This window comes from Lontra canadensis, unplaced genomic scaffold (assembly GCF_010015895.1).
Source record: "Lontra canadensis isolate GAN:19392208 unplaced genomic scaffold, GSC_riverotter_1.0 scaffold128, whole genome shotgun sequence".
Taxonomy (NCBI): Eukaryota; Metazoa; Chordata; class Mammalia; order Carnivora; family Mustelidae; genus Lontra; species Lontra canadensis.
In genome coordinates, this window is record NW_022631122.1 from 3712045 (window position 1) to 3731633 (window position 19589).

At 41.3% G+C, this 19589-nt stretch overlaps 1 protein-coding gene across 10 annotated transcripts in view; it reads left to right on the forward strand.

Moving 5' to 3' along the window:
• Window positions 1-19589, forward strand: part of AKAP13 (A-kinase anchoring protein 13) — a 313801-nt gene that overhangs the window by 96917 nt on the left and 197295 nt on the right. For all 10 annotated transcript variants that reach the window (XM_032842356.1, XM_032842358.1, XM_032842357.1 and 7 more), the window contains exon 3: window positions 18796-18943. In XM_032842356.1, the coding sequence (XP_032698247.1) occupies window positions 18796-18943 (148 nt within the window). The remainder of the gene's footprint in view (window positions 1-18795; window positions 18944-19589) is intronic.

A 19589-nucleotide genomic window follows, 5' to 3' on the forward strand; every position in this document is an offset into this window, starting at 1 on the left:
CCAGTCGGAACACTAGGAGTATATTTGTATCAGCAGAGATGTAGAAGCTACATTGTCCTGAAAGGTACACTGATTTTTTGATTAATTGCCAAACAGGCAATGTGCGTCTTCCTTGCCTTTTCTCATGACTACATAGTCTTTCACCGGGGATTCTGGTAGTTCCCTTCTGTGTGGGGATTGCAACTAAGGGGCTTTATCCATGCAACATCACCTGGACTCCCAGGGTTTTTGTTCGTTGGTTGGTTTACTCCTTGTGAAACCTAGAAGGAGCCGTTGGCCTTGTGCATCCTTGGAGCCCTCCGCAGAGCTCTGTGTTTGGATTATCTGCTGACCCCGTGTGATATACAGAGCATCTGGCAGCTGGGGGGAATTCTCAGCTGTCTCTTTGTTATGTCCACAGAAGGAAATGTGAGTTTTATCTTACTGCTAAGGCATTGGTACATTCCTTTTTTGGTCCATGGGAGCCAGTAATCTGATTGTGGGCTTATTTTCTACCATTCCTGTCATCTTCCTGAACTAGTTAGAGGCCGGGGGTGATCTTAACTTACCCGCATGACTATGAATTCCCTCTTGGTCACCTCCTGCATTCCTGAACACTCTGCTTTTGAGTAAAGCTTATTGGGTTTTGGCAACACTGCCTAGTTCATCCTGTCTTGTGTGATTCAGGGGTCCCAGGCAGCATAATGTTAAGAAGCTATTACAGTGGATATTTCTCTTGGTCAGTATCTTTCCTCCCCATATCTCCCATTTTCCAGATCTCCATGGTTATTTTAACCTAGCCACGTCTGTTGGTATGATTATATGTCATTCATAGCTTACTAAATCTCAGAATTAGAAGTGGGTCTTCTTGACTCTGAGACTAAGATGGGTGTTTTAAGAAACGGTGTAGTGGGGGGCGCCTGGGTGGCTCAGTAGGTTAAGCCTCTGCCTTCGGCTCAGGTCATGATCTCAGGGTCCTGGGATCAAGCCCCGCATCGGGCTCTCTGCTCAGCAGGGAGCCTGCTTCTCCCTCTCTCTCTGCCTGCCTCTCTGTCTACTTGTGACCTCTCTCTCTGTCAAATAAATAAAATCTTAAAAAAAAAAAAAAAAGGTGTAGTGAGATTCCAGCCCCAGTCTTGCTGTTGGGTTGGGGTTGTGGTGGTGATGTGTCATTGGTCACAACATATGTGTGTGTGCAGTGGAGGGCGGCAGAAACGCATGTTATATGAAAATGGTCATCATCAGACATTCCACGTATTGAATACCTTCTAGCACTTAGTCCTTGCACTCTATCTCTTGCGTTCATTTTCTCCTTTAATCACCCTGACAGCCTCGTGAGATAAGTATCGCTTTCTGTGTCCTAGAGGGAGAACTGCAGTCACGTGCTGAGATGCTGTGGCTGGTAAGTGATAGAGCTGGAGTTCGTACCGGGCCTGGGCTCCCAGCATCAGTGTGTCACTGCCAGGTCTGCTGTTCCCCTGTGTGGTGTGGGAAGCAGGCTGTTGCCGAGCACCTGTAAAGTCAGGGTATTGATGGGTCATGCAGGTGGAATGAGACACAGAAAAGTGAAATGTGCTGGGAAGAAGGGGAACCCTCCAGGGACAGACACTAGACCTCCTGTGGTAACTGCTCTAGCTGAGTGTAGTGCAGTGGGCCTGTGGTTCTCACAATTGTGCAGCCAGGGGAGTCACATCGCTGGGTCACAGCCCCAGAGTTTCCCATTTACTGCAGTTGGGGCAGGGCCGAAAATGTGCATTTCCAGTAAGTTTCTGGGTGATGCTTGCTGGTCCTGGGACATCACTTTGAGGATTCTCGTAGAGAAAGGTGACTCTGTGTAGGAGGCGAGTAGACGTGGGTTTTAAATTTCTGCTCTGGTACTAAGCAGCTATGGAAGCCTTAGATTCTTCATCTGTAAAATTCAGCAGGGTAATACCTACATTATAGGGTTTCAGGAGGATAAATGTGATTTTTTTTTTTTTAAGATTTTATTTATCTATTCGACAGAGAGAGAGAGAGATCACAAGTAGGCAGAGAGGCAGGCAGAGAGACAGGGGGAAGCAGGCTCCCCGCTGAGCAGAGAGCCCGATGTGGGGCTCGATCCCAGGACCCCGAGATCATGACCTGAGCCGAAGGCAGAGGCCTAACCCACTGAGCCACCCAGGCGCCCCATAAATGTGATTTTTAAAATGACAGCAATACCTAGCACTTGAACAAATTTTAAATCCCAGTGGTGTTAACATTCAGTGTTGTATTGGTTTCAGGAGTGTGGTACAGCGATGCAGTAATTCCTTCCAAGCGTCACCCTGTGCTCATCTAGAACTTCTTAAGTATTTACTAAGTACTAGGTACTTCGAGATGTGTGTCACATGTATCATTTCTTCTTCAACAGTTAACTATTGCTGTCCCACATATAAAGGTCTTAGCACATATCGTAGTTGCTCAGACAATATTTCTGCCCTTCCCTGTCTATATTTAAGAAGGCTGGGAAATGGGTGAGGCACCTTAGATAGTGTCATAAAACTTATTTATTTTTTTTAATTTTGACAATTCAAAAGGAGAACTTAAAAAAATTGGATATTTATGTGAAATGGCTTTACCAGTAATGTTGGATAAGGAAAATGTTGCTATCATCTGAAATGATAGAATATTTCTTCTCGCCGTCTTTATGGTTTTTAAGTACAGTGGATTGTTTAGTTCTCATATAACTATTATTTATCACTTGAAAGGCTTAACCAGCTTTAAGAAATCTTTATAGTTTATCTTTAAAACTAATCAAGTTTTTTACTCTTTCTGTGTTCCGTTAGGACTTCCCAGAGGATAGGTTCCATAAAGCCAATTTTGCCGTCTAGTTAAAATTTTTCACCCATAATTAAATAAAACAAAAAATAATAAAATTTATAACTTTATTTGGCTCTCCCTGAGAAATAATGTCTTACCAACAGAGGCTGTAAAGGAAGGTAAATATGTACAGATTCTGAAGTATGGGATATTTTTATTGGGAATGAATGGGGACATTTATTTTGTACCCAGTGCATACTACACACTTAGCATACCTTCTTAAAATACTGACATTTACTTTCTATGGTTGTTGAGGAGTTAAACGTTAATCCTAATCAGTGTGAGACATTAAAGCAGTGCTGGCGTATAGTTAGCATTTGATGAAAAGTCATTACTACTATATCATGCTCTTCGGATATGTGAACATAATAGATACACTTCAGTCCTCACAGAATTTACAGTCTATAACAGTTCCCAAAAAGGATTTGAGGTAGTCCCTAAAACAATCACAAAGCTCGTAACAAGTGAAGCTGGTCTTCTTTTCATGTGATTGCAAAGCCTGTGGTCTTTCCCCCCAAAGCAATGTCTCCCATCCTGCATTGGAGCTTGGCTTCTTAATCTTGGTGTAGTTGACATGTGACCCACTTGCCAACTTTGAATATCTCCCCATGGTGTCATGGTTTGTTGTGCCCTGGGTTAAGAATAAGATTTGACCAGGTGTGGTTGCACTCGACCTGCTGGGTTCTCCTCCCTGGGCATTGTCCACGCACACAGCCCATTGTTCGCACGGGGCAGGCTCAGGGAGTTGGAGGAGATCTTGATCTGCATGTAGTGGGTGAGGCATGCTAGGTTAGATCGGGAAAGGAGACCAGGTATCTGTTCAGGAAAGAAAGGCATTTGTCTTTCTTGTTTCATGCTTTATTGTAATCATCTGGCTGTAATCATCAGATGACAGGAGGATGTGACAGGTAAAGGGAGCCACAGGGCCAAATAGTGACATAGGCAGTAGGAGTGAGGCTTCAGCTGTGTCTTCTTGACCTGCCAGTGGTTTGGTATGATCCAAGTGAGGGTTTGAGGAGAGGCTCTGAGGTCAGAGGAGGCTGGAGAGGGAGGCAAGGGCTAGGTCATGGAAGGCCTTGTGTGCCAGGAACTGAAGAGACAATGCTCAGGAGTTAGGTTGTGATCCTGTTGGCCATCTGTGAGTTTTGGGTCAGTAACCTGATCACATTTTATTTTGGAGACTTCTGTGCCTTCTTTTGGGTGCTGGGCTGGCCTAGAAACCTGGAGACCCAATTTCTTGGTTGACTTCAGAGGAAAACCAAGAGAACTGACCGAGGAATAATCAAGGAAACTAGGTGAGTAAGTGTGCAGGGTGGGTGCGGGCAGAAGTCAGGCTGGTAGATTTAAGTTATAGAATGTCTCTCCCCACTTCAGTCATCTGCTCTGTGGGATGGAGAGAGGGGGAGAGGGAAGGAGGGATGGGGAGCTAGAGAGACCGATTTATCCAATCCTCTACATTCAGTTCTTCCAGTAAATTTCCCTTAAGAATTAATAAAAATCCTTATATTCTCTTCATTTTAACCAGAAAGCTGGTCTTGTCAGCAAGAGGGAGACTGTCTCTTTAAGTGTTGGCCTCATTATTCTAGCTGTTCCAGAGAGTTGTGAAACATTTGTGGGAGGGAGAGGTTTTTTTTCTTTCGTTCTTTTTTAAGCCACCAGCCAACACCCTCTGACCAATTTAGTTTTGCTTATTAACAAGAATATACGGAGAGGCCTGGGGTTGTACATTGAAACAAAAAGCTCACATACTCGTAAAGTTTTCAAAAATTCTGTTTTAAGGAACACTTGCCATTAAGGAAACCGTACAAAATTTTCTGTAATTTGATTCCTTTCCCAGCTGAAGTTTCCAGATTCTTCCCCATTGGGGAGAATAGTCTCTGAAACCACTCCATACCAAGAACTCAACCAAGAGCTCAACAGGTTTATTGAGCGCCATCTACTGGTGTTGTGTTAATGGACCAAAAAGGCAGTGCTTGGAAACCTTTAAGAATTTGTATGTGTCTTAGTGTTGCAAAATTACAAAGCTGGAAAACAGTATGAATTTTTGTTAGTAGTAGTAGTAGCAGTAGTATTTGAAATAATAGTTTTGTGTTCGCATTGGGAAGGGGGATGCTTTTGGCTGGATTATAAATTGTGTGATTAAAGATGAAGAAGGCAGGTTATAGGGATTTCACTGACCCATACCTTTATCCAGCAAAAGGTTAGCCTGGTGGAAATAAAAATTAAGTTTGAATGTCAAATAAAACTGTTAAATATTTTCTAGCACTGATATCAGTCAGATTTCATTCCATGTATATGGAATGAATTTAGTTTATGCCAAAAGTCAATACATTTCTCAGTGCATTTCTGTTTATGTTCCTTGAGGTACTTTGGGGCACCTTTTAAGGAAAGCTGTATAAACAGTTTTATAAACAGATAGCTTTGCTGTCCAGTCTGGAATGTAGGCTTTCTTATGAGGGGAATGGAGAATATCTGAATATTTTTCCACTTAAGAGAGATAAGGGTAAAGCCCCTTGGTTAAATAAATAGGAATGACGCCACTGTGTTCTTTTCTTGTCACTGGTCCTTTTGAGCCTTAGTTCTGTTTTAAGTGACTTTTTTTTTTGCTTTGTTTTTCTTGTTGGTTTATTTTTGAGGATCCCTGCCCTAAAAAGTTGGCATAGCTAGCTCATTCGATTTTAGATCTTTAATTTCTCATGTAGTTGTCGTTAAGTGTTTAAGGGAATTGAAAAGAGACAGATTGTTTATAGGAAGAGAATCCGGTTAGGAATTCATTTATTCACTCATTCATGCAACATTTACTGAGCACTTAAAGCGACCATTTACACTTTTAGGTAATGATGTTGTATTAAATAAAGCGAATATGCTTCCTGGCCTCATGAAGCTTACAGAATAGTCGGGAGGAAAGGGAGGAATCAGGGAAATGTAGAAATACGTATGTACTCTAAGAATTTATACACATGCACACACACTTATGTACATATGAATATACGTTGTGGATATTTACAAATAAATAAATATGCCAGACTGTAAAAAGTGCTATGAGGAACAAAAGTCAAGATAGATAAGGAGAGCTGTAGCAGAGGAGTTCATGTTCTTTAAGATGGTCGGGGAGGACCTTACTAATAAGAGGACACTTGAAGAGTAATGATCATTAATGCTGTGTTAAAGTTGTTTGTCATTATCTTCTTTGATCTTCCACCCGTGTGTAAAAAAGTACGCAGGGCAGGTAATGTTGTTAACCTTCCATGCTTCTCCTTTGTCTCTGGAGTATAAAGGCTGAAACCCATGGCATTTATTTCCTGTCTTCTGCTTGTGTGTTCCCTTTGCAGAAACTGTGGCACATGACTCCTCTGATGGACTGTGTTTGTTTAAAACATGCAGAAATTGACCAGGCAGACAAAGGGTAAAGTCATTCCAAGAAGAGGGAACCATAGTGATTCTTTTAAAACATGAATCAATATGACTTCACTCTTTTCAAAACCTTCCAGTGACTTAGCATCACACAGAGGAAATAAATCCAAACTCCACCCTTGTCTCCCACCCAGGGCTTATTTCCTGGCGTCTCCAGACTGGCCTCCTCTGCTGTTCCTTGTACATGTCGATTTTACACCTGCCTTACACTTGTCATTCTCTTGACCTGGAACACGTGAAACTTGCCTCTTCTTTCAGGTTCCCCCTGAAATGTGACTTCCTGTAGTAGCCCTCCCTGACCGCCCTCTCCGAAACAGCCGCTCACCCCTGCTTCACACACACTTGAACCCTCTACTCTGTCCTGTTCTTAGTAATGGAACTTTCCCCTGATGTTCCTTTTTATAATAGGTTTGTCCCTCCTGCTGAAGTGTAAACTCTGTGAGGCCAGGAGCCTTGTCTATCTCATGTTTATTTCTTACTTCTTAAGAGTGCTTGGCACGTGTTTGATACTATTGTCCTTTGGCTGACAAGCAAAATGGGCTCCAAGTGTTTATTTATCAGGTCCGTAGCTATGAAGTGACCAACTCTGATCTTAGTGCTGAGCCCATGTTTTTCCTACTTCACTGTCCTGTGCAGAATACTGCTAGAGTAGCATGTTTCATTTAAGAAAGGTGAATGCTCAAGAAAACTGAGGGTGTGTGCTTGTGTAGGCACATGCTTTCTCGCTCTGTTTTGTAATGGTGTCAGTTGCCTAGAAAACAGTACAAGTTACTTTGAGGAGTTATTAAAAAACCAATGAAATTGCACTGTCCAGTGATTGGGGTTTGGGATTTTATTTTTCTTCTGCATGCCTCCTATTTTCTAGCTTGATGGCAGCATCATACCTTTATGTTCATTCTTATCTTAGAGATGCTTGGGTACTACTTTGCCATGTTTTTTTTGTTGTTGTTTTTTGTTTTTTTTTGCCTTATAAATTTGCCTCTTGTTTACCTAGAACACTCTAGTAAAGTAAGCAGCACGAATGTAACTCATGTGTCCTCCTATAATTAAAGTTTGCAGTGTTTTCCTTTTGAGTGAATTCCAGTGTACAGAGAAGGCCAGTGTACAGAGAGCACTTCAGGGTGCTCACAAGGATGGAAATACAAGACCAATCTTTCTTTGAGCTCTGCTGATATATGTTATTTTGTTAGCTTCATTGTATTCAGTGCTTAGAAGCTCTCAGATCTGACCGCTGTTTCCTGAATGATTTCGGATTTTGTTTGTAGCCTCTTTCACCTCTTCCCACACGTCACCCCTGTCCACTCGTTGCAGCTATCATCTCTTTCAAACAAGAGTATGGAATCAGGCAAGAGATGATTCTCGCTGTGGCTCCTTCCAGTGGCCCGTGTTTGAGATGGCCCCGTGGGCAGCCTCCCTCCCCTGACTTAGCTCAGCATAGCATCCAGAGCCGCCTCTGCTTCCTGCAGTATCTGGTCCTTGCTTGTCCTGCACTGCGTCTTACACAGCTGTAATCGTTGCATTTTGTGTTTCTTTCTTCTTTAAAAAGATGTTGAGCCCCAAGAGAGCAAGAGCTGTCTTGTCTGAGTATCTTTGGTATCTGCTGTAGTACCTCACCCAAGTGCCTAACCAGTGTTTAGTTAACTGAAGAAAGGGCTGAGCAAAACAAGCTTAGTATTTTTGCGTATTTGTAACATTTTAAGTTTTTTTTTTTTTTAAAGATTTTATTTATTTATTTGACAGATCACAAGTAGGCAGAGAGGCAGAGAGAGAGAGAGGAGGAAGCAGGCTCCTCGCTGAGCAGAGAGCCCGATGCGGGGCTCGATCCCAGGACCGTGGGATCATGACCCGAGCCGAAGGCAGAGTTTAACCCACTAAGCCACCCAGGTGCCCCAAGTTTTTTTTTTTTTTTTTTTTTTTTTTTTTTTAAGAAGGACGAATATTTGTGGTTCAACCCACAAACATCGATAGAGCACTTTCTGTGTATCAGGCCCTTTGAAGGGATGTTGAATGTACAAAGATGAACTACATCTACCAGTTTCTTCTTAAATGGCTTCGCTTTCAGAATGTATGTTCCTGCACAAGATGGTCTCTTTTGAGCCATGAGCAGCATTGGGCATAGCCATTTCTCCATAGGAGCTTTCTTGTTCATTCCCCTCAAGGCAGAGTTGGGGCATCCATTTCCTCTGCCCCTAGAGACACCAGTTATATCACTTATTGTACAGCATTCTGTCTCTGGGTATGTCTGTCTAGGCTTCTAGAGGGCAGGCACCGGGAAGTATTTATAATTCTAGAACCTGGTTTATAACAGAGACAAAATACGTTGAACAGAAGTCCCTGTGCGCTTGTTTAACACGAATGGACAAATGACTTTGGGCTTATGAGAACAGAACAGAAAGCAAGGTAACAAATTCATATTAATTATGTTTGTACTAATTCACTTATCTACTCGATGAACTGGAACAGAAATTTTATACTAGTGGTAAAACACAAAAGTGTATATATATGCTAAAGGGAGGTTTTTTTAATTTTTGTTTTTACGTAGGCTTCACACCCAGTGTGGAGCCCAACATGAGGCTGCGAGCTCACGACCTAAAATCAAGACCTGGGCTGAGATCAACAGTCTGACACTTAACTGACTGAGCCACCCAGGCACCTCTAAAGGGAATTTTCAAAATAATAAAATATTTTCAAACATTTCAAGGCTCATTTACATACCAGCATTAATGTCTAATACAATATTTATATTTTCAGATATTCATATTTCAGAAATAATCCCGATACTAATGGCAAACAGTCCTTTGTATATTTGATAGCAGTGCGTTATTTGAAAGTCCATTAACTATCATTCAGCCTAGCTTTCTGCCAAATGAGTGTAGATTAACAGTTGTATTTTGCCTGGATTATATCATCTTCACAGGCTTTTGTAGTTACTGAGGGTATGATGAACAACAAGATGGTTAAAATAGAAGCCTGAAACATTTAAGCCCGTGGAAATGAATTGTATCATGAAGTTAGGAAATGATCTTTGTTCTAGTTTATCAACTGAGTTCCCCGGAGGACTGGAGGAAATACATGTTCTAAGTTTTTCCCTGCAGATGGCCCAGTCCGCAGCTGCCATTAACAAGAAGCGATATGGTAGGTCTCATCATCTTTCTTGGTGACACTGGAGTTTGGATCCTGTTTCTGGATTTTGAGGCCCAGGGAGAGATAGAGGAGTGGTACGTTGTGCAGAGGCCCGTTTACGGCTGGGTCTCACGCAGGCTGGACGCAGCTCCTGAGTTCGCGGTGCTTCCGGCCCCCAGTCTCTCCTCCGTTGCCCACCCTGAGGATTGCTTGACATTCGTTCCTTTTCTTGTTGCATGGCCAGTCCTTGCTTCTCTCGGTGCCCTTCGTGCTTCTTTTTGATCCGCCCTTCTCTGATTTCTCCTTTGCTCTGGCTGGCCTTTCTTTTTGTTCTGTTTCTCGGATCAGTTTCCTCTTCCTGCCCTCCCGTGCAGAAACACCAGGGCCTAGGCCTTGGCTCTCTGTGACACAGTGCGCCTGTGCTCAAGGGTGCCGGTGACTCTCAGGTCCGCCTCGCCAGCCCAGACCTCCTGTGACAGCCTCATCTGCTCGCCACCTGTTGGATATGTGTTATCTACTTTTCACCCTGCTGATATGTGAAACTTGACATTTAAAGCTTATCGCCCTCTTTTTCACAAATCATTCCCCTAGCCCACCCCCACATTTTTTCCTTGAGAGATACCCCCTTTCATGTTTACTCTCTTCCTCTCTTTGTCCAGCGCCCAGCCAGTCAGCCACCGTATTTCATCGCATTATTTTCAACAGAATGCCTTTCTCACATGTATTCCTTTTCAGATCGTGTTACTACTACCATAGTGGTTTTAAGCTCTTTTTGCTTCCTTAAGTCATGTTTTTAAAATGTTTTCCCCACATGGTTTCCTCGCCTCTGTTCTCTTTTTCCTTCTTTAGGACTCTGCTGTGGGATAAAAAAACCTTTCATGAACATTTGCCGCTGTTAACACATCACCCTCCACCCCTCTCCCCAGAGTTTTCTTTCAATACAGAGCACAGAGGGCTCTATTTTTTCTTCTTCCCTACCCAGGCCAAGTATGAATCATTTGGTTTGCCATTAACGTTCTCCATGAGCTGCTCTCTGCCACCTTTATTCATTCATGTAGTTGTTTAGAAACTCCCTGTGCTGGATCGGCGCTATGTGACGTGCATACAAGGACGCAGTTCTTGCTGTCCACAGGCTTCATGCAGTGACGAGAAATACGTACGGCTGACCTTTGAATGGCTTGGTCCAGGCAGACATGGATTTCTTTTTCATTAAATATATTGGGAAGTTTTCTAGAGATTTGCTATAATTAAAAAAAAAAAAACCCAACAGACGAACAAATGTAGCCTAGAAATACTGAAAAATTAAGAAGTTGGGTATGTCATGAATGCGTACCATGTTGCCGATCCTAGTCTATTTTATCATTTACTGCCATAACACATGCACAAGTCTGTTATAAAAAGTTAACACAGACACTTAGAGTCTGTACATGGCACCATTTTCAGTCAAGAGAAACGTAAATGAACATGAAAATGAATATCAAATCATAGTGGAATGAAATTAACTGTAGCAGAGTTTCATAGCCACTTCGGGTGCTCTGGCCTTGAGCTCACCTGTTGCCAGTATCTGCTTAAAACTCCACCTGAGGGGTGCCCGAGGCACACCATCCCATCACCACACCAGCAGCTGGGCTCTCCAGGGAATTGCACACGGCAGTAAAAAGTCCTCTCTGGTGGGTCTCATAGAAGTAGTTAAGCTTTCGGGGCATCCACAGTTCTGTGGGTTTTTGACTGGAGCAGGTGCCCCCACCCCCCATGTTGTTCAGGGGTCAACTAATCACGGTAGGACTAGATACCACTTTTGGTTGTCGTTGTCTCTTAGCCGTCTTCAACCTGGCACACATCCGCAGCCTTTCTGTATCTTTCATGGCATTGACAGTTTGGAAGAATACAGTAATCCCTTCGTTTCTTCATAAGAGTATTTCTTATTTTTATTTTTCTGATGTTCCCTTGTGGCTAGATCCATTCTTGGCCAGAGTACTACGTAGCTCCTGTTGTGTCCTTCTCAGAGTATGACTTCAGGAGGCGCACAGTGTTCATCTATCTTTATTGGGATGTTTACTTTGATTACCTGGTCAAAGTATTGGTAGATTTCTTCACTGAATAAATACTACATTTTTTCTTCCTTGCCACTACTTAGTAGTCTGTGGGGAGATCCTTGTAGACAATGTACACATCTTCTTCCTCTTTAGAATTTCTCCATAGATTGATAATTGATAATTTTTGCTAGAAGCAATTTTTACCAGTACAGTTGCAAAGTGATTACTTCCCCACTCTAGCACTGTCTCTACTGGTCAGCCTTTCATTCTGTCATCTGCAGGAATTCTCCCTTCCCTGTTTAATTCATTTACCTGTACTAGGATAGACTCAGGACTTCCATTCTTTAATTATTTATAGTTTGTTACTGTTTTTAATTGTTTTGGTTTTCAAATTGTCCCAGATTTGGCCAGAGGAAGCCACTTCAGTGTGCAACATGTCCCCATCTTTGTTTCTTTTCTTCTTCTTTTTTGAGCACTTCCTTATTTTCTGTCAAAAACAAGATGTTCCAGCATCCTCTTGTACATACCCTGACCTTAGGCCTGGAAATAGCCTTTCTTGGAGTAGCTTTGGTTCTTTTTCATAGAGAATGGTGTTTAGTGACCAAGAGCTGAGCATTAGGAAGCTCATTGCTCCTGGGTGGCACTCTGTTGTGTGAGCCTTTAATGAAATTGAAAACCAGTGGCTTGATTTTCCAAGGGAGAGACTGTTGATTTCAGACTATGGAAAAACTGTAGCTGACTATAAACCTTTGGTTGCCTTAGGAAATGATTGGGTAAAGTGGCTTATTAATCGCCTATTTTAAAGGAGAAAATGAAGCTAATTGCGTGAATGCAAATAAGTGTGTGAATTGTCCAAGGACTCACTTTAGAAATTACTCTCTTGGTACTATAATCATTTGCCGCCTTGTGGAAAGATAGTACTTGAATGTTCAATATTTGCATTGTATTACTTACCTCCTTTCACTTTCCCCATATGAACATTAAGTATAAATCTTGTTATTTTGGCAAACTGGGAAATCGATTTGGGAAGACCTATAAACTCCTTTAAGATTCTTAAACAAAAGGCAGCTGTTGTTATAAGTCATAATTCTGGAAGCCTGCAATAATATCTTTACTAAATATACATATACATATGTCTGCAGGATGCAGAAAACACCCTTAGAAATGTAATTTAATTTTGCACCTTTTAACTTTGAGTATTTGCTTACATAAATTATTTGAGAAATTGTCCCTTAGAAGTTTATTTTTTGAAATGATTCAAATTTATAGAAAAATTATAAGAATAGTTTACATTAAACCCAGATTCACTGTAATATCCTGCCATACTTGCTTAATTATTGTCTCTTTTTTTGAAAGTTGCAGACATCGTGCTCCTTTACCCCACATACTTCATTGTGTATTCCCTAAGAACAGGGATATACTCTTCTAGAACCACAGCACAATGACAGGAAACCAGGAGTTTTAACATCGATACGTTAAATCTGTAAGCCTCCCTCAGATGTTTCGGGTTGTCCCAATAATATCCTTAATAGCCACTCAGCTTCCAACCCAGAATCATGTGTCGCGTTAGTGGGCAAGTTTCTTTAGTCTGGAGTGGTACCTCAGTCTTTGTGTCTCTTCAGTGACATTTTGGCAGAGTACTGGCCAGTTTTTTTTTTCTTTGGAAGGCCTCTCAACTTGGGTCTGTCTGATGTCTTCCTATGACTAGATTGAGGTATTGCATTTTTGTTGGGGATGCTGCAAGTGATGTTTTGTCCTCCGTGGGTGGCATCAGGTGTAGGGTGCTGGTTTGTTTAGTTATTCATCATGTTACCTTTTTTGATCACTTGATTCAGATGGTATCTACCAGGTTTCTAGCTTTCCCTTTGTAATTTACAAGGAAGCAGACTATTTAAAAAACAAGGATTTTTTTCTTTCAAAAATAAACCATTTGTATTTGAAAATGCTAGAAGGGTGCCCGAGTGGCTCAGTTGGTTAAGTGTCTGATTCTTGATTTTTTTTTTTTTTAAGATTTTATTTATTTATTTGACAGACAGAGATCACAAGTAGGCAGAGGCAGAGAGAGAGGAGGAAGCAGTCTCACCGCTGAGCAGAGAGCCCGATGCGGGGCTCCATCCCAGGACCCCGGGATCATGACCTGAGCCGAAGGCAGAGGCTCAACCCACTGAGCCACCCAGGCGCCCCCTGATTCTTGATTTTGGCTCAGTTTATGATCTCAGGGTCTTGGGATTGAGCCCTGTGTTGGGTCTGCCGCTTAGCTGGGAGTCCGCAGGAGGTTCTCTTTCTGCCCATGTGCATGCACTCTCTCTCCCTTTCAAAAATACATCTTTAAAAAAATATATATTGGAAAACATAAGTGTGAAGTACATTAAAGTTGACCTCAGCCACCATCTAGGAGTAGGTAACTGCTATTAAAGTTTTGATGTTTTTCTTTCTTTTCAAATGTGTGTTTTGAGCACCTGCTTCTTCCTATTCTAGACTAAGGGTATATATATATATATACATATATATATGTATATATATATATGTGTGTGTATAATGTGATCATTATGTATATAAATAATCATGATGTATAAAAGGTGGGGCTTACATTCTGACAAATAATAATAGCTAGTATTTCTTTATTGAGATACAAATGACATAAAACATATTAGTTTTAGGTGTACAAATGATTTAATATATGTATATATTACAAAACGATTACTATAATAAGTTTACTTAACATCCGTCACCACATATAGTCACAATTTTTTTCTGGTGATAACTTTTAAGATTTACTCTATTTGCAACTTGCAGATATATGATACGGTATACTAACCGTAGTCACCATGTTATATGTCACATCTGTTCTCTGTTACATCCGCATTACAGTTATTAGAATTATTATTTATTGAACATATGTCCCATGCACTGCTGTAGGTGTTTCACTTTTGTTTTTTTTAAAGATTTGTTTATTTGAGAGAGAGGGAAAGAGTGTGCATGTGTTGGGGATGGGCAGAGGGGGAGGGAGAGGTAGACAGGTCTCAGGCAGATCCATAGTGAGCACAGAGCCTGACACAGGCTCTCAGGACCCTGAGATCATGACCTGATCCAAAACCCAGAATCAGATGCTCAAGCAGCTGAGCCACCCAGGGGCCCCCAGCCCCCAGGTGCTTCACTTTTATCAGTTACTTAATTCTTACAACCTTTGAGTTAAGTATGATTGTCCTCTCTTCCAGCTGAGAATTTAACATAACAAAGAGGTTAAACAGAAAGCGTTGTCCCATGCTGTGATTCAGGGAAGACCATCCCTGTACCCACTGCCATATGTTAATAAGTTAAAAGCCAAATTTGAAAGTTAGAAAACTGATGGACTTAAGGTGTGGTGATAAGACTGATCTTTCCCGAGCAGAATTCTGGCAGCATCGTTATCTGTGGACCTGGGATGCTTTGTACTTGGCGCTGGTTTTCTCGGATGGCCAGTCCTCCACTCTCGTTCTCATAATTAGTCATCTGTCTAGATCTGGCCTGCCATGGCATATCCTTGCCTTCCCTTTGGAAATTCCCTCGCTTTCCCTCTCTCCCATTCTGCTAATCTATTCTCAATGATGTGATGATTAAAAAGAAAAAAGAAAAACTCTGATTTGTAGCATTTGCCGATTTCAGTGGTGTAAATACTGCTATTGATTTCAGGCTGAATGCAGGGCTGGTCAGGGGTGTGTGCTGGGGAAAATGTGCACACCATCGCTGTAATTTCAGTCAGAGAAAATAGATGTAAACCTCAAGATTATAGGTACCAGGAAAGTGTGATAAAATAATTAAAAAGTGATGAGTTTTAAATATTTATTAATTATTAATTATTAATTAATTAATTATTAATCTGTTTTTTTATATAATTTAATTCTGCGCTTAGTTAATTTTTTAATAATGGCTGTGTTCAACAAGTGGCTTTCAGAATTCCTAAAAATATAGCGATGGGCTCTCACGAGCCTGTACAAGCCATCTCCAGCTTACCACGGCAGTTACCTTGCTGCTGATGGGGTCCACCGCCAGAAACCTTATGGCTGACACTGTCTTGCCGTCTAAGACATCAGTGCTGGCCCTTCTTTGACCACTCCTCCCACAGAACTTCCTTACTGTCTCATTCCCCTCAACTTCAGCTAACATATTCCCTGTTTCCAAGGCCTTGTTCCTTTCGCACACTATAATTCACTTTCTCCCTTCGCTCTGATGCTTTTCCCTTGCCCATTCCTTTTTTCCCTGATCAAGATACTGTCCCTGGTTTAAGGAAGACCTCAGGCATAACTCATATCTTGGGGCATGGAGAGTCTGTCGGCAAGATGTTGGGTCTCACGTGGAGAGAAAATCCTTGTTCTACAAAAGGAAGATCTATTCTTTGAATTCCAGGTTAGAAACCTGAGTGGGGAAAAAATTTTGTTTTTGTCATTAATAAATATGTGAAAGTGATTATAGCACCATTAATATATATATCTACTATATACATGAGTTAAAGATGGGGAGAATTGGGACCACAGCTGCCATTTAAAATTTTGTTTTTCTGATGGGCATTAAGGAGAGCATGTGATGTGATGTGATGAGCACTGGGTGTTATATGCAACTAGTGAACATTACATTGAACATTACATCAAAAACTAATGAGGATGTACTATAGATTGGCTAATTGAATTTAAATAAAAATAAAATTTAAAGAACAAATAAAATTCTGGTTTTTGGGGGGGCAAGTAAGTTACTTATTGTGGCGTTTAGGGCTACAGTGCATTCATATCTTGGGGAACACCTATATCTACAAAATAGGGCCATTATAAATTGTCATCTGTCAGCAAAAATAATCCGGTCTCTGACCATCCTGTGAGGTTCAAGGATATGTTTCTTCAGTTTACTGGAGAAGTGGAGATACAGATGCCTCTCTTCCTGGGGCTTTAATCAAGAATGTCCGGAAAATTGCCCTTGTTAATAAGTTCATCTGTTGTCTTTTTAGATGTGTGACAGACTTCTTAACTGGGCAGCCAGATTGACCTTTGTGTTCATTCCATGGGGTGTGTCCTTCCCATGAGCAGGGAAATCACGTACCAGAATATTCCTCAGGGAAGGTGTGGTTCCAGCAATCACCTCAACAAAAATTCTTGCGTAGATCTGTTTTTCAGTCACCCCTGCTCTAGCTTAATCTTGTGAGTCTGTCTGCAGGGCCTCTCGGTGCCCCATACTGGTGTGGGGACACAGGAGTCTTGTAGATGACGTGCGGTGAGAGTGTGGATCGTTTGCTCCCAGGGACTTGAGAGTGCAGAGGGCACTCCTTCAGGGAAAACAGGTACTTTCGTGCCAGGTGCCTCCCACTGAGACCGTGGCTCATTGTAGTGTGAAAGGAGCCACCGACCGCGTGTAAACAAGTGAGCCTGGCTGGTTCCAAGAAGACTTTATGTATAGACACTGAAATTCAAATGTCATGTCATTTTCACAGGTTAAAAGATATTTTTTTCTGATTTTTTTTTTCCCAACTACTTTAGAAGTGTAAAAACCTTTTTTAGCTTTGAACCGTACGAAAACAGGCCGAGAGCTGGATTGCCCCCATGGGTCAGTTTGCCAACCTGTGCTCTGAAGGATGAAACTTTAGAGCTTTCTTTCACACACTTTTTCCCCTCCTCAGGTTATAATGGTATTTCAATACCTTGAGAAATTTATTCTTCTCATGTGCTGCAGACATTTTAGCTGGTTGTGGTTTATCATGACAAAGGGTATTAAATATTTTGCCAGCCTAAGCTTTTCAAAATGTTTCCAAGGTAGGGACTTACACATGAGTCTCAGTTATAATTCTCAAGAGTGACTGCAACCCGTGATAATTCTGTTTTACCAACTGAGCTGTTCCTTGTGGTAGGATGCTTTGAACTTTCCAGTTCAGCATTTGTAGGACGTCACAGCTTATTTGTAGCTCATTCTGAATTCTTACTGTTGCATTGAACAGATGTGGTCCCTTACCATGTACAGGGCACTGCACAAAGCACTGGGGATCAATGAAGAGATGGGCATTTGGGACTTTGGGAAATACTTTGAACTCTGTTTCCAGAATCAACGTTTTGGAGCATTGCTTAAGTTTGATGTTGTGATTTTTGGTTTTCGGTGTTGAATAAAAATATTACCTGCTGTTCTGTAATGCTGCTGGGCCTAATAAATTTTGGCCACAGGGTGGCATGGTTCTCTCAAAGGCTTCATTGTTGCCAAATGGAAAAGGGGGGGAAAAAAAAAAACAAAAACAAAACTCTAAGGAAGGAGCATTCTTGCTCCTATTTAATGCTGAAGTAGCCTGGCTTTTTCTAAATTGGTTTTTCCATAGTGCATTATTCTCTTTTTCCTTTTTTAAAAAAAAAAAAAACAACAGTACATTATTAAGATTTAGATATTACTGAACCTAGTGCTTTAAAATCTTTTGTTTATGGTGCCAACCTGAATTGTCTAATGTTTATGATTGAGAGTAATAGTTAGGACTGTATTTTGTAGGATATATTTAATTTAGACACTAACCTCAAAAAAAAAAAAGAACGTGTAAAAACTAGAAAGAATATTTGCGAATTAACAACAGATATCCTCTCAGCAGTTGCAGAGTCATGGACAAAGGTACTGATACAAGGTTTTTGTCTAATTCCAAGGATTTGATGGAGAGGTAGCTAAAGAAGAGTAGGGATTCCAGATGGTCAGGAAACACATCACCGGAAGTGATTGTCCTGTCCTTGTAGAGTAAGAATATTATCATAGACTGAGAGCTGATTGTATTCCAAGAGTGTTCATGTATTAGCTGCGGGAAGAGGAGGTATTGTCTCCATTAATATAGTCAGGGACAGTGGGGTTTAGAGGATTTAAGTGAAGTCTTTGTAGGTTTGACTGGAGCCCAAGTGTATGCTCTTTGCACCCTGCCACTTCCGGGCTAGCTCATCGGAGACTCTCCTCGTTGGAGAATGGGGCGATTTGGCAATGATTTCTAGGATGTAGGACTGAGAGTTATTACTACCACTGGAACACGGCTCAAGGGCGCGTTCAGGCTGTAAGGATGTAACTAACTGTTTAATATGCCTCCAACGTCCTCTTGGCCTTATTTTTGGATTCTTTTGAATTTCTTTTTTACCTGTTCATCAAGTAAATACCCAAACCAACTCTTACCTTCTTAGTTTACTCATTTGTCCAGCCACCTCCACTAAAACCCTCAGCTTTAAGGAGGACAGAGATCTTATTTTCAGATCATTTTGTATTCTCAGTGCCTACAGTACTTCCTGGCATGTAAGTGCTCAGGGTTTATATTTGTATAACCTACTCGAATGGGACCCAGTTTGGATGAGACATTTGATTTTCCCTTGAATTTGATGTTTTGTGAAGACGGACTCCCGAGGGGAACCTGACTCTCTCTTTCCTTTCCTAGGGCGATTGTGTGGTTACCGTGTTGCTGGCTGAAGAGGACAAAGTTGAGGATGATGTAGTTTTTTACTTGGTATTTTCGGGTTCCACCCTCCATCACTGCACAAGTACTCGGAAGGTCAGTGCCGATACGCTGGAGACCATTGCTCCTGGTAAGTGTTGGGCAGTCTTCACTGGCCTTTCCTGGCTCATGCACACTTCTATTCTGTGTCCGTTAATGTGGAGTGAGAAGAATGAATCAGGGCGATAGAATTCCTGTCAAATCTTTATGTTAATAATGCATTATAATAAAGCATTCTCTTTATATTTGCTTGTTCCACAAAAATCTGAGCCTCACTAGAAAATAGCGAAATAAAATGGTGTCGTAAGTTTAAAAGTAAAAAATCAGGATCAGCAAAAATATTAATTTATGAGAACGTTGAGATTTGGGGAGAACTAAAACAGGTGCTTGAAGATACATGTTCTACTGTGGTTCCCATGGTGTGACTGCAGATTTGAATTCTGAATATCATAGTGGCAAAAGTAAAGGTAAAACACAGTTAATGAGTACTTAATCACTGTTGTAATTATGGGCTTAACAATTAAAAGGGGAAGATAGGTAGTTATTAAAAATGCTTTACAGAAGTCAGGAAATCATTGCTACTTCCACGAGAAACGGCTCATAAGATAATGGCTGTCCCTTGACCTGTCTGTCGCAGCACCTGAAGGTGTATTGATCTGTGTTTGGAAGTGAGCTGCTTTCCTTCATTGACCTGGCTTCGAAGTTAACAGTTGACCAGTTTTCATCAGGATACAAAG